The sequence below is a fragment of the Mesoplodon densirostris genome, chromosome 10 (genome assembly GCF_025265405.1).
Source record: "Mesoplodon densirostris isolate mMesDen1 chromosome 10, mMesDen1 primary haplotype, whole genome shotgun sequence".
Lineage (NCBI taxonomy): Eukaryota > Metazoa > Chordata > Mammalia > Artiodactyla > Ziphiidae > Mesoplodon > Mesoplodon densirostris.
This window is the reverse complement of record NC_082670.1, coordinates 65,590,625-65,605,282: the sequence shown is the minus strand read 5'-3', so window position 1 is coordinate 65,605,282 and position 14,658 is coordinate 65,590,625. Positions and strand designations below refer to the sequence as shown.

The 14,658-nt window shown below is 46.6% G+C and overlaps 1 protein-coding gene across 1 annotated transcript; it reads left to right on the top strand.

The window, feature by feature from the left end:
• The first annotated feature begins 3,325 nt into the window (after positions 1 to 3,325).
• On the top strand, positions 3,326 to 14,658 carry ZNF619 (zinc finger protein 619). Its single transcript, XM_060110184.1, is given in 6 exon segments — positions 3,326 to 3,527; positions 4,079 to 4,161; positions 8,030 to 8,156; positions 9,116 to 9,229; positions 13,078 to 13,728; positions 13,731 to 14,658. Coding segments are annotated over 5 exon segments (1,764 nt in total). The 5' UTR covers positions 3,326 to 3,527; positions 4,079 to 4,080; the 3' UTR covers positions 14,522 to 14,658.

Sequence of the window (14,658 nt, the reverse complement as noted above, 5' to 3'; positions counted from 1 at the left end):
TCTGTTTAATGTATGGATTAAAGTCTTACTGGGGGGCCTCCCTGGTGGCGCAAGTGGTTGAGAGTCCGCCTGCCGATGCAGGGGATACGGGTTCGTGCCCCGGTCTGGGAGGATCCCATATGCCGCGGAGCGGCTGGGCCCGTGAGCCATGGCCGCTGAGCCTGCGCGTCCGGAGCCTGTGCTCCGCAACGGGGGAGGCCACAACAGTGAGAGGCCCGCATACCGCAAAAAAAAAAAAAAAAAAAAAAAAAAGTCTTACTGGGGCCGGGATTATGAGGCAGATGATGGTAGGGCTGTTAATGTTGTCATTGGAGAATCAGTTCCTTAGTCCCACTCTGCCCAGACTCAGAGTCATCACACAAAAGTTGTAAGTAATGTTCTCATGGGAAATCATGATAATTAGACCACTGGGTTAATTTTTTTTTCCCTTGTACAAATATATTTCCCATAAATAAGTAAAATCCCAGCTGCTTTTGATGCTCGAGTTTAGTAAATTTTCTTATAAAAATAAACTAGGAAAACAAATACATTATACATTGGTTCCTTAAAGTTTCTGGTCCACAATCATTTCTAATCAAAAGCTGGCTTCTGGGCTTCCCTGGTGGCGCAGTGGTTGAGAGTCTGTCTGCTGATGCAGGGGACACGGGTTCATGACCCGGTCCGGGAAGATCCCACATGCTGCGGAGCAACTGGGCCCGTGAGCCATGGCCGCTGAGCCTGCATGTCCGGAGCCTGTGCTCCGCAACGGGAGAGGCCACAACAGTGAGAGGCCCGCGTACCGCAAAAAAAAAAAAAAAGGCTGGCTTCTGAGCCTCACTGGGACAAGGAGGACAACTCATTTTTGCTTGGTATTAATAGGCAGGTGATACAGTGTAATAGTTTCTGTGATAGAGGAAATGCAGGCAATTTTGGGTTACCTGCCCTTGTCTGAGGGGTTTTTCTAAAGTGGAATCTTCAGCTTCCACCCAAAAGAAAGATTGTGTAAGGAGAAGGGTGGTATGAACCTCAGGAATATAGAGGACTGGCCAGAGACCACTGGACCCAGAAGCCAGTTGTTGGGTCTGTGTTGGGCAGGTGGGGTGTAAGAAGCCATAGGGTGTTTTTAAATGGAGTGATACCTGAGATTCAGATCGTGTGCTGTTGAACTGAATGAAACGAGGGAACAAGAGTGGGAAGGTCAGATGGTGTCAAGCTTGGCCGTATTCCTTACCTTGACAAGAGTCCAAAACAAAGTGGCAGTGGTGATGCCATTTGGTAGTCTTGATAATTAAATAAGTGATGTCTTCTACTAGTCTCTTGGTTTACCACTGGTGCTTCTGTCCCACCTTTTCTTCTTGGATTGATTTTTTTTTTTTTTAAGTTTCATGAACTGCATTCTCTAGTATTCCAGGTAGCGTTCATGAGTAATAAACTTTTGAATTCTTGTCAAAGTTTTTTTTTTTTTTTTTGCGGTACGTGGGCCTCTCACTGTTGTGGCCTCTCCCGTTGTGGAGCACAGGCTCCGGATGCGCAGGCCCAGCGGCCATGGCTCACGGGCCCAGCCGCTCCGCGGCATGTGGGATCCTCCTGGACCGGGACACGAACCCGTGTCGCCTGCATCGGCGGGCGGACTCTCAACCACTACGCCACCAGGGAAGCCCCCAAAGTATTTTTATTGTGTGCTTACGAGTTTTTACAGCACATCTGAGAGTGAATGTATGGGGTTTTTTTGTTTTGTTTTTTCCCCCACACTATTTCTGTAACTCTCCATGCTTCAGTTAAATTCTGGCCCTTAACTACCCAGGTGAGCCTCAGGTTAAGGGGTCTGCCCAGACTTCAGACGTCAATTGCAAGTCCCAGGCCTCCTGTACTTCTCACTGTGCAGCTGAAAATTGGAGTTCCCATGACTCCTTCCTTAGGTTTAACAGTTTATTAGAGCTAAGGCTCATTGCAGAACTGGGAAATACTTTGTTACCAGTTTGTCACGAAAGATAAAACTAGGGAACAGCCAAGTGAAGTGTATGGGTCAAGATGTGGGGGGAGGGGGCATACAGCTTCCGTGTCCTCACTAGCTTACCACCCTGCCAGCACCTTCATGTATTCATCCTGGAAGCTCTCTGAGCCCCCCATCCCTTGAGAGTTTTTATGGAGGGTCATTAGGTAGGCATGTTTGTTAAAATATTGGCCATTGGTGATTAGCTGGATCTCCAACCCCTCTCTCCTCCAGGCGGTGGGGGTTAGCATTCAAGCCACGTGGTCCCAATCCCCTTGTGGATTCCTCTGGTGATGAGGCCCCCCCCAACTGTCACCCCCGAAGTTAGGAGCCCCCAGCTGCTGACTTATCAGAAAACACAAAGTCAGTCTCACTACTACGGAGACTCCAAGGATTTTAGAAACTTTTGTCAGAAAGAAGTGAAGACCAAACTTTTTTTTTTTAATTTGTTTAATTTTTAAATTTTTTGTCCGCGTGGCATGTATTTTAGTTCCCCAACCAGGGATGAACCTGCGCCCCCTGCAGTGGAAGCGAGGAGTCGTAACCACTGGACCACCAGGGAATTCCCCAAATATGTATTTCTTTTTTTTTTTTTTTTTTTTTGCTGTACGCGGGCCTCTCACTGCTGTGGCCTCCCCCATTGCGGAGCACAGGCTCCGGACGCACAGGCCCAGCGGCCATGGCTCACGGGCCCAGCCTCTTCGCGGCATGTGGGATCCTCCCAGACCGGGGCACGAACCCGTATCCCCTGCATCGGCAGGCGGACTCCCAACCACTGCGCCACCAGGGAAGCCCCAAATATGTATTTCTTAATTCACAGTATTACAGCCTGTATCTGTGTGATAGTTTAGAATCAGAAGTTGTTATAAGTGCTTTGCATGAATTGACTTGAGTCAGTTAATCCATTGAATTTATGAGTTTGAAACTATTACCATTCTCAACTGAAAAACTGAGGAAAAGGTTGGTAATTAGCACAAGGCCATACAGTGAATAAATGGTGGAGACAGGATTTGAACCTGGATAGTCAGACCCCTGACTTCATGATTTTAGGTCACGGTCCAGGCCATCAGCCACTAAGCGGGAGAATGGGGCTTTATATTCATTAGGTTAAGTTGCTGCTAGCAAACCTTAGCGCCAGAACTCGAAGCATCACAAGAAGTATAACGTGGTAACTGTCCTTGAGGAAGTGATCGTCAACTTGGGGTGAGCAGCCATAGGGAAGAGCCGGTGCGGGAGCAGTAGTCTGGCTTGGGGGAACCATGGAGAAGGGCCAGCCTCCCGGCTTCCTAGAGAGGCGCCCAGGGCGCCGGCCGGGAGCGCTTCCGCCTTGTTCGGCTGGGCTGCCGGCACTCAGGGAGCGGCTGGGGATTCCGCGACCCTGCTCCCCAGTGGCCCACCCCTCCCCATCCGGAGCTCGGGCGTCAGGGCCTGGCACTCGCTGCGGAGGGGCCCTCGGGGCGCCACGAGCCTGGTCCCAGCCTTCTGCCGGCGAAGCGCGAGAGACCTTCCTGCCTCGAAGAGCCGGCCGGATCTCCTCTGATTCGCGGTACTCAAGGTGGGGTCAGGTGACGTTTGGGGCCGCCTACTTCCCAGGGTTGAGTGTTCAGATGTGGATGTGGTCTCCGGTCCGCATCGCCCACTGGGACGTTGAGCGTCTTACCTTTTCCTCCCGGGGTCAGAACACCCCTTGCATTTTTTTCTGCAGCCGGTGCAGAGGTCCATGGACCCCTTTTACCCTACTTTCTCTCGAGAAGCTTGTTTAGAGTCTGCCATTCATGATCAGTAGAAGCATTCAGTGCAGACTACTTAGTAATGCATTCACAGTGGGTCAGGGATTTTCTTAAAAACCACGAATACACTGCAGTCCTTGACTCTTGCTTCAGAGATTCTTTCTAGGAATTTACATCCTCACCAGGCACATTTGTAGAGTGTACAAAGGAGCAGTTGCAGCACACAATGAATCCCTAGCGAGGGTGCAGTGAGGCCATCCACAGTGTCCTAAGAGTATGTTTCCAAGGATAGTGGCGAGGAGACTGATGGAGGAAGAGCTGGCAAGTGTGGGAAACAAGACAGGGTCAGTCTCATTGTGGTTCTTTCTCCTCTTAGCTATGAAGGTTGTTGCTTTTCCAAACAAAGAGGGCACCGCGCGAAGCCAGGGGTCATCAGCCATGCTCCAGACATGGTCCCAGGTGAGCTGAGCTTTCTTCCAGCTTTCCATATTCAAAACAGATATGAAAGGGCTTTACAGGACCCGTAGCCTGCCTTGGACAGTCCTGTGCTTAGCTTTGCATCCATCAAAGAGTATGGCAAAGGAGTGTGTTAGGGGAGTTGATGAGGGAGAGTAGGATAAACTTGGGAGGATCAGGTTGGGAAAGAGGGGAGCACCAGCCAATAAATTCTCCTAGAAGCTGAGAATCTATGTCCATGCAAACTGCAAGTACGGTGCACAGATGAGCAGCTTTGGTCTCACTAGGGGGCTCATTAGAAAGGCAGAACCTCAGATCTCCTGAATCAGAAGATACATTTGTACAATATCTGGGGAATTAATGGGCAAGTTAAAATTTGGGGAGTGCTAGTCTGCGTGACAATACACAGAGGAAGGCTGCCACCTAAGATTAAACAGGCACGCCCATAGGAGGAGTTTACTCTGCAGACCACGGAGTCAGGGTACAATGAAGCCCAAACAGGGAGCATTGGAGGGTGTGGATTGATGAAGGAGGTGAATTCTTGGAGAAATGCTGAGTTTGGAGCTGAAGCCAGTGCCTCTAGCCCATTGCAAAGACTGCAGCTTAACCTGTGTAAGAGGCTGTATGCATTGTTGGCACAAATTCATGCAGTATTGGAGGAAGTTTTCCCTCCAGAGTTTTCTTAGTGGTACAGGATAATTTCAGTAAATTTTTCTCCAGAGTCCTACATCATGTAATGAGAAAGCTGGGTATATCATGTAATGGATGTATCATATAATGAGAAAGGTCCATCCCAGAAACTTAAGAGCAATGTGTACTTGGTTCATTTTTCTGGACACTGGACCATGCACTTCTGTTTCAGCACTTAAGCCAACATTAGTTCTGTGTCAGGAAATGTTTAAACATCTTTGGGGACAGTCTGTTCTCTCCAAGTGCTTTGCCTGGACTATAGTAGTCATGGGGGATTATGTTCCACTAAGAGAACCCAAGCGACAGTAGCTTAAACAAGATAGAAGCTTCTCTCTCACAGCAAAGAAGTCTGGGAGAAGCAGCCTAGGGCTAGTGTGGCAGCTCCACTGTCATCACACATCCAGGTCCTTTCTTTTTTTAATAAATTACTTTCGTTTTTAAAATTAATTGTTTATTTATTTTTCGGTTATGTTGGGTCTTCGTTGCTGCGTGCGGGCTTTCTCTAGTTGCAGTGAGCGGGGACTACTCTTTGTTGCGGTGCGCGAGCTTCTCATTGTGGTGGCTTCTCTTGTTGTGGAGCACGGGCTCTAGGCACGTGGGCTTCAGTAGTTGTGGCACGTAGGTTCAGTAGTTGTGGCTCACAGGCTCTAGAGCGCAGGCTCAGTAGTCGTGGCTCACGGGCTTAGTTGCTCCGCAGCAGGTGGGATCTTCCCAGACCAGGGCTCGAGGGCTCGAACCCATGTCCCCTGCATTGGCAGGTGGATTCTTAACCACTGGGCCACCAGGGAAGTCCTCCATGTTCCTTCCGTCTTTCTGCTCCACTGTCCTAGCACTGGCACTCATACCAAAGGTTACTTCATGATCCAAGGTGGCCGCTTGATTTCCAGCTGTCATGTGCATTCCAGCTAGAAGAGATGCTAAAAACTCAAACCTCTCAGCTGAGTTGCTCTCTTTTAGGACCTCTCAGAAGTGAGATAGATAGATAGATAGATAGATATAACTGTCAGCCTTTGCTCCAGTCTCTATGAGGAACTTTTGTTATTTGGAATGTTTTAGGAAGTTCCCCTAATCTCATCTGTGGTTGTAATAAGTGCTGAGATTTATATAACATCATGTGCCAGGTGATGTTTGCTTTACACATATTAATGCATTCCATCCTTACAAGAGCCCCATAAGCTAGGTACTGCTGTTATCCCAGTTTTCCAAATGAAGAAACTGAGGCACAGAAAGTTAAGTGTCTCATCCAAGTTCATACAGCTAATGGCTATAGGGATGGGATTTGAACCTAGGGAGTCTGGCTCTAGAGCTGGGTTTGTCAACCTCAGCACTGTTGACATTTTGGGCCAGGTAACCCTTTGCTGTGGGGGACCCTCCTGTGTCCCCCACAGTAACATCCGTCCCTGGCCTCTACCCACTAGGTGCCAGTATTATCACCACCACTCGACAGTTGTGACAACTAAAACCATCTCCAGGCATTGCTACATATTCCCTGTTGAGCACAGTGTCTCCCCCCGCCCCACCCCCCATTGAGAACCACAGCTCTAAAGTCTGTGCTGTTAGCCATTATGCTGTGCTGCTCTGTTATCTGCTTCCCACATAGAGGAATCTACGACGCTGTTGATTTAATAACGGAGAAGGAGGAAGTACTAGCAAAGGACCAAAGCAGAGTGATGAGAGATGGAGCCGGATGTTGAGAAGCTGAATGTTGCAGAGAACAAAGAACGAAGGACGCATCGATAATTAGAGAGGAGAGGAGGGTGGAAGCCATAATGTGAAGGAGGAAGGTCAGGACCATGGTCTCAGCTGGTGACTCTCAAGGAAGTAAAGACAGAATATTACATTCAGGATCCGCAAAGTGTCTGTTCTCTCCACTGTTCAGTAAGGGAGCCACTAGCTACAGGTGCCTATTTAAATTAAAATTAGAAATCCAGTTCATCAGTCACACTAGCCATGTTTAGATTTCCTGGTCAAGGTGTTATCTGATTTCTTCACTGTATAGTTATTATTTTCCCCTTGCAACTGATAAATCTGTTGGGAAACATTTAAGAGCATGCACATATCCTGCTCCTCATCAAAATTTCCGCCTAGATTTAGCATCCAGCGATGGTTCTTGTCTGAACCAATCTTTACAATGATGGCTACAACCCTCCGATACTTCTTCGGTTATTTCTTCCACCCATAAGGGACTAAGCACAAAGAGACAGTTGTTGACCTGACAGACTGGGATAGGGGACAGTGTGATTCAGGGAGAGATATAGTAGGACTAATTTATGTAAGTGGTCAGTTCATTTTGAAATTTTTGCTTCCTTATTCAACCTTGTAATAAATACTCAGATAAAGAGGTCTCACTTTTGTCTATTGGAAAGTGCTTACTATCACTGATCCCCATCACCTAGAAATGGGAATAATAATTCTTACTTCACAGATGTGTTCTAAGGATTGAGCTAATTGATGTGAAAGTAACTGACACGGTACAAGGCACAATGGCCTAAACAAACTATGACTTTCCTTCTCCCTTGGGAAGGTGGAAACGGCCCCAGTGGGAGGCAGGAAGAGACACACCTGGTGAAGAGGACAGTGTTGGCAGGTCAGACAGAGCTTAGGTGATCAGGGACAGGTCCATGTTGAAGAATGGAGACTGCCTTTCTGTCTCTGGAGTCAGATGTGTTAGGAAAGGAGGAGGTGACATTGCCTTCATAGGACAAACAGCTTTCTGATAAGGCAAGATGTTGGGAAGAGGAAGAATCGCCCCTCTGTCTACACTAAAAGATATGGAGGGGGCTGTCCAGAGAGGAGCTGAGTGGGAGGCCCTGATGGGGACTTCAGAATGGGTGGAGCCTGGACAAAAGATACCTGCTGTGGTCATTTTAGAAAACATGCCAGAAAGATGGACCCAGCCCATGGAACCAGACCCAGGGTTGCTGTGATCACCAGGCAGACAACAGTAGGTGCTGCACTGTGTGCTTGGGATGACGGTAGTGGGGCCCCAGAGGCAAGCACATTGAAAATGGGGATGCTGGCTGAGGGCTGTGCCTGACTGGGGTGCTGTGTGGCTCTTCTTTCCAGTACACACCCTCCCTGGGGCTCAGAGCCATGGACTCCAGGAGATTCCTCCCTTTCCTGGAGTTCAAGCCGCTCCCTCTGCCCCATCCAGGGCTTGAGCAGGAACCTGTTGTTTCAGGAATCAGTGAGCTTTGAGGACATGGCCATGTACTTCACCCAGAACCAATGGGCCAGCCTGGACTCTGCTCAGAGGACCCTGTATAGGGAGGTGATGCTGGAGAATTATGCAAACGTAACTTCCTTGGGTGAGTCCTCCTTCCTTCCTAAAACTCGGCTTTTGCCATTGTGAGCTCCTGGTTTCCTCCTTAATGGATCTGGGATCTCTAATACTACCAGGATTGATGCTCCATGAGCTGAGCTCCCCAATCCCGAGTTGCAGGAGTAGCTGCTGGAGAAAGATCTGGGTTTGCTTTGTTTTTTGTTTTTTGTTTTTTTTAAATTATTATTTATTTGTCTGTGCCAGGTCTTAGTTGCGGCGTGCGAGATCTTCAGTTGTGGCATGCAGGATCTTTAGTTGCAGCATGCGTGATCTCTAGTTGCATGTGAAATCTTTAGTTGTGGCACGTGAACTCTTAGTTACAGCACGTGGGATCTAGTTCCCTGAGCAGGGACTGAACCCGGGCCCCCTGCATTGGGAGCGTGGAGTCTTAGCTACTGGACCACCAGGGAAGTCGCCACTTTGGTTTTAAACGAGACTTCTCGGGAATTCCCTGGCGGTCCAGTGGTTAGGACTCCACGCTTTTACTGTCGAGGGCACGGGTTCAGCCCCTGGTCAGGGAACTAAGATTTCCACAAGCTGCAAGGTGTGGCCAAAAAAAGCCTTCCCCTCTTTCCCTGTGGGAACTCACCTGGGAGGGGCTTTGCTCTGGGCACAGAGCACTGAGAAGGTTCCATGTTTGTTCCTTCACTCTTTCAATTCCCTGGAGGAGACTCTGGCCCCATCTCCTCTGTGTGAGAGTCTCCTGGGGCTCCCCCATACACACTTCCAATGACAGTGGGAACTTTCTTTGTTCTCAGAGCCAGAATAAACTTCCTCCTGAGCAAAACAGTTTGAGCCCTCCTTACACCCCAGAGTCTCTCCATTCTGGCCTCACTTCATCTCCTAGGACATCACTTCTTTTTCCACCTGGCAAAGCAGAGGGTGGGCTGAGAGGGGTCAGAGGAGACTCTCCTCAGCTTCCTGTTCCTTTTCTTTCTCCTTCAGTATCATTTCCATTCCCCAAACCAGATCTGATATTCCAGCTAGAGCGAGGGGAAGCACCAAGGGTCCTGGATCCCTGGACACCCATCAGGAGAGAGGTGAGAGGTGTCTGCACAGGTAAGCAGGAGAACCTACCATGTTCCTCTTCAGCTTTCCCTCCTTTGGTCTTTTAATGATTTAACATGAAAAAGGTTCCCTTGCTGGAGCTTCAGACCCAAACTGGAAAAGACGAGTCCAAACATTTCATTTTCTGTCATTTTTCTTTGTAAAACTAAAGGATTTCAAACCTTTTGTAGTGAAAATAGATTTCTGTTGGTCAACTTAAGAATATAGACAGAATATAGTAAGAACTTTTTTCTGTAAGAATATTTTATATGGGTGTGTGTGAAACTGTACAGGAGAACGGAATGTTTATGAATTCCTGAACACTAATTTATAAATTAGCTTTTGGAAGAAACCCTGTTTATTTTGGGGAGTGTTTTTTCTACTTCTGTAAAAAATGCTTTTGGCATCTTGTTAGGGATTGCATTGAGTCTATAGATGACTTTTGGTAGTATTGACATTTTAACAATATTAGTTCTTCCAATTCATGAACACGGGATATCTTTCCATTTATTTGTGTCTTCTTTGATTTTTTTTTCCCTCAATATCTTGTAGTTTTCCGAGTAGATATCTTTCACTCCCTTGGTTAAATTTGTTCCTAAGTATTTTATTGTTTTTGATGCTGTTGTAAATGGGATCAATTTCATTATTTCTCAGAAAACTCATTGTTAGTGTATAGAAAGTGTTCAGATTTTTGTATGTTAATTTTATATCCTGCAACTTTACTGAATTCATTGATTAGATCTAACAGTTTTTTGTTGAGTCTTTAGAATTTTCTATATATAAAATCATGTTATCTGCAAATAGAGACAATTTTATTTTTTCCTTTCCGTTTCTGGTACCTTTTATTTCTTTTTCTTGCCTGTTTTCTCTAGCTAGGATTTCCAGTATTGTATTGAATAGGAGTGGTGAGAGTGGGCACCCTTGTCTTGTTCCTGATCTTAGAGGAAAAGCTTTCAACGTTTCACCCTTGAGTATGATGTTAGCTGTGGGCATGTCATTTATGGCATTTATTATGTTGAGATATGTTCTTTCTATGCCTAATTTGTTAAGAGTTTTTATCGTGTATGGATGTTGAATTTTGCGAAATGCTTTTTCTGTATCTATTGAGATGATCATACAATTCTCTTCTTTCATTCTATTAATGTGAAGTATTGGTTGGTTTGCAGAAAGCATGATTGGGAATGAGTGGTTTCCTTTTTTGAAAGATATTGAATTGAAGTAAATGTAAAGAACCATCCAGAGATTTGGTGTATAGCCTTTCTCATTTAATTGGCCCTGTTCTTATACTCTCTGGATCGCTAATGCTATTCAGAACCTCTGTAAACCAAATACCCCTTTATTATTCACCTACACTCTGTTTTCATCGGTACCTTTAGGTTGGCTCCAGTACTTCAGGTCACCTTGATGAAACCCTTTCCCAGGGACCCACCTGCAATTGTCAGTGTCTCCCTTTGCCACAGCTACACATTGTTTAGTTAGCCTGCCAACAGCTTTAAACCAGCATTGTCCAGTAAAGCTTTCTACAGTGATGGAAGTGTTACATATCTGCACTCTCCAATATGGTAGCCATTAGCCACATGAGCACCTGAAATATGGCTAATGCAGCTGAGGAACTGAATTTTTAATTTCGTTCCATTTTAATTAATTTAAATTTAGATAGCCACATGTGGCTAGTGACCACCTAATCAGACAGTGCAGCCTAAAACCATGAAAAAACAGCCTCCAACTGCCTCTTTTAGTTTCTAGATCAGTGGGTTTCAAACCCTAGTGTGCATCAGAATCACTTGCAGGGCTTGTTAAAACACAGACTGCTGGACACCACCTCCAGAGAGCCTAATTTGGCAGATTGGGGTAGGGCCTGAGAATCTGAATTTCTAACAAGCTCCCAGATAATGATGGTCCTGGAACCACACTTTGAGGACCACTGTTCTTGAGAATCTTGAACTGTGTTTTTAAAATTCTGGGTTGCAACTCCTCAATGAGTTGTGCTCAGCATTTAAAAATTAGACTAGACTGTGCTAGGCTTAAATAAAATAGACCAAACTTGTATAAAATCTGTCATATGTTCATCACTCTTATTAAGGGTATCATTCTGTGAAACTTTTGTTTCCGTTTCAGTTTTGTATGAGTGTATACGTTTTTGTGTGGAAGCATGTGTGTACTGAGTGAGTCATGGTCAAAATAACTCAAGAAAAACTAAGCTAGAAATTTCACTTTTGGTGCCTGAAAAGGCAAAAACGGCTTCCCTGTTGTCGTGCCACCAGTGAGAGTGTGGGTCCCCCTTGCCCGCCAGTTGCCATCTCCAGTCCTAGAAGGGTCTTGACTAGCCATGTCTTTTTTCCTTTCGTGGGTAAGTCTCTCTCCCAGGGGACAGCCATAGGTTTTGAAATTGAGGTCCTTTTATGAACCCCTCATAACCGGCAGTGTTACAAACCATTTTTTCCCCAGTCAGACTTGCTATAGAGCACATCTCTTTAAAGATTACAGAATACTCTAAAGCATTTGGACAGTTTCTTGCCTTGACATGGCCTTGAGATCCACTGTTGCGGACAGCATCTCCCAGCCCTCTGGACGCTGTGTGACATGAGAGCTGCTTACCTAGCTCTCTTTGCTGTAGTTCAGAGATCTCCTTCCTCTACCTCAGCTCCCTCTGCTTTCCCCTTTTTTTTTTTTTTGGCTGCTCTGTGTGGCTTGCAGGATCTTAGTTCCCCAACCAGGGATTGAACCCAGGCCCACAGCAGTGAAAGCGCTGAGTCCTAACTACTGAACCACCAGGGAATTCCCTCCCTCTACTCTTCTTAATTCCTTTCCATTCCAGCAATTTCTCCACCCCATACCCATTTTTCTTCTTCCATTTGTCTCCATTAACAGTTTCTGCTGCCTGCACTGGTTTTGTTTTCTTAATGGCATTGCTTTCCTTCTCCACCTCCAGTATTTTTAACTGTTCCTTCAGGGCACCATCAGGAGGCTATGTCTCCCTCCAAAAAGTACATATGTCCCGGGCAAGCTAGTACTGCTTAATCCCTTTCTCCTTCTAGCATAAATAGGTGACTGTTATGTTTTCTTTTTTCTTTTCCTTTTTTTTTTCTTTGATACCTTTATCTTTATGTAATGCCCTTCTTTGTTTTTTTTGTTACAGTCTTTGTTTTAAACTATATTCTGGGGCTTCCATGGTGGCGCAGTGGTTGAGAGTCCGCCTGCCGATGCAGGGGACACGGGTTCGTGCCCCGATCCCGGAAGATCCCACATGCCGCGGAGCGGCTGGGCCCGCGAGCCATGGCCGCGGGGCCTGTGTGTCCGGAGCCTGTGCTCCGCAACGGGAGAGGCCACAGCAGTGAGAGGCCCGCGTACAGCAAAAATAAATAAATAAATAAATAAATAAACTATATTCTGTCTGGTATGAGTATTGCTACTCCAGCTGGTATGAGTATTGCTACTCCAGCTTTCTTTTTGTTTCCATTTGCATGGAATATCTTTTTTTTTTTTTTTTTTTTTTTTTTGCGGTATGCGGGCCTCTCACTGTTGTGGCCTCCCCCGTTGCGGAGCACAGGCTCCGGACGCGCAGGCTCAGCGGCCATGGCTCACGGGCCCAGCCGCTCCGCGGCATATGGGATCCTCCCAGACCGGGGCACGAACCCGTATCCCCTGCATCGGCAGGCGGACTCTCAACCACTTGCGCCGCCAGGGAGGCCCTGCATGGAATATCTTTTTCTGTCCCTTCACTTTCTCTGTGTGTGTGTGTGTTTATTTATTTTAATTTTTACTTTATATTGAAGTATAGTTGATTAACAATGTTGTGTTAGTTTCAGGTGTACAGCAATGTGATTCAGTTATATTGTGTTTTCTTTTCATCATGCTAGGTGGTAAAACCAAGACTGAGAGTGGAGGGCAAACTCCAGAGCTGAGCATTTCTAAAGGACCAGAGTCACGCAGACCGATAATGGAGGTACTGCTGGTGGACATTCTCCAGCACCCTCACTTTGAGAACAGCTTAGCGAAGCTGAACCTGTATGACATGGGGAAGAAAACAAACTCAAAGAATGGCGATTTCACAGATTTGCCAGTCCAGGATCATACATCTTCCACCATTGAAAGAGAAGAGATAGCTAGACAACTGGAAGGAAGATGTGGTGTCCACACACATCTCATTGCAAAGCAGGGCCTCCCTAGAGAACAGGTATTTTGTAAATGTGGTGAGTGTGGCAGATATTTCAACCAACATTCAGACCTTCACCAGCATCAGAGAATTCACACGGATGAGAAGCCCTACATATGTAAAGAATGTGGGAAAGCCTTCAGATATAACTCAAAACTGTCACGGCACCAGAAAATCCACACTGGGGAGAAACCGTACCCGTGCCAGGAATGTGGACAAGCCTTCAGTCAAAACTCCCACCTTCTTCAGCATCAGAAACTCCATGGGGGAGAGAAACCCTATGAATGTAGGGACTGTGGGAAAACCTTCAGCTACAACTCAAAACTTATCCGGCATCATCGAATCCACACTGGGGAGAACCCCTTAAATGTAAGGAATGTGGGAGGGCCTTTCAGTGTAGCTATGACTGCGTCATCCATAAGCGAATCCACACTGGGGAGAAGCCATACAAATGTAAGGAGTGTGGGAAAAGCTTCAGCTCGAATTCAGTCCTGATTCAGCATCAGAGAATCCACACTGGGGAGAAACCTTACGAGTGTAAAGAGTGCGGCAAGGCTTTCTGCCGGAGTTCAGTATTTCTCCAGCACCAGAGGTTCCACACTGGGGAAAAACTCTATAAGTGTCATGAATGTTGGAAAACTTTCAGTTGTAGCTCATGCTTTATAATACATCAGAGAATCCACACCGGGGAGAAACCTTATGAATGCCAGGAGTCTGGGAAGGCGTTCAATCAGAAAATCACCCTGGTTCAGCACCAGCGAGTACACACTGGGGAGAAACCTTACGAGTGTAAGGTGTGCAGGAAATCATTCAAATAGAGCACAGGTTTCATTCAGCATCAGAAACTGCATACTAGGAAGAAATCTGCCCAAGTTACAGGGCCGTCCCTGGTTAAGCCCCACTGCCCCACTTCAGTGCTCTCCCCTCCGCCTCCCCAACATGTGAGCCCTGCCCCAGCCATGCCAGGGTCTCCCCCATCTTCTCCACATGCAGTGCTGCTTCCCGCCTCTGTGCCTCTCTTCGTGCTGCTCCCCTCATCTGAAATGGCCAAGTCTTCACCTGTCCAAATCATGCATTTCTTTCAGGATCTTGCTTCTCCTGGGAAGTCATCCCCTCATAGCCTGAACCCTTTATCTCATTCCCCATGAGCTCCCTCACGTTCTCAACTCCATTGTCCCTAGGGTAGCAGACTTTCTTCTGGTCTCCTGGTCATGTCTTTAATGATACTCTTCTGGTCTTCCATAAGTAAATCATTATTGTTTTTCCAGCTCCATTTAAGTTTCAC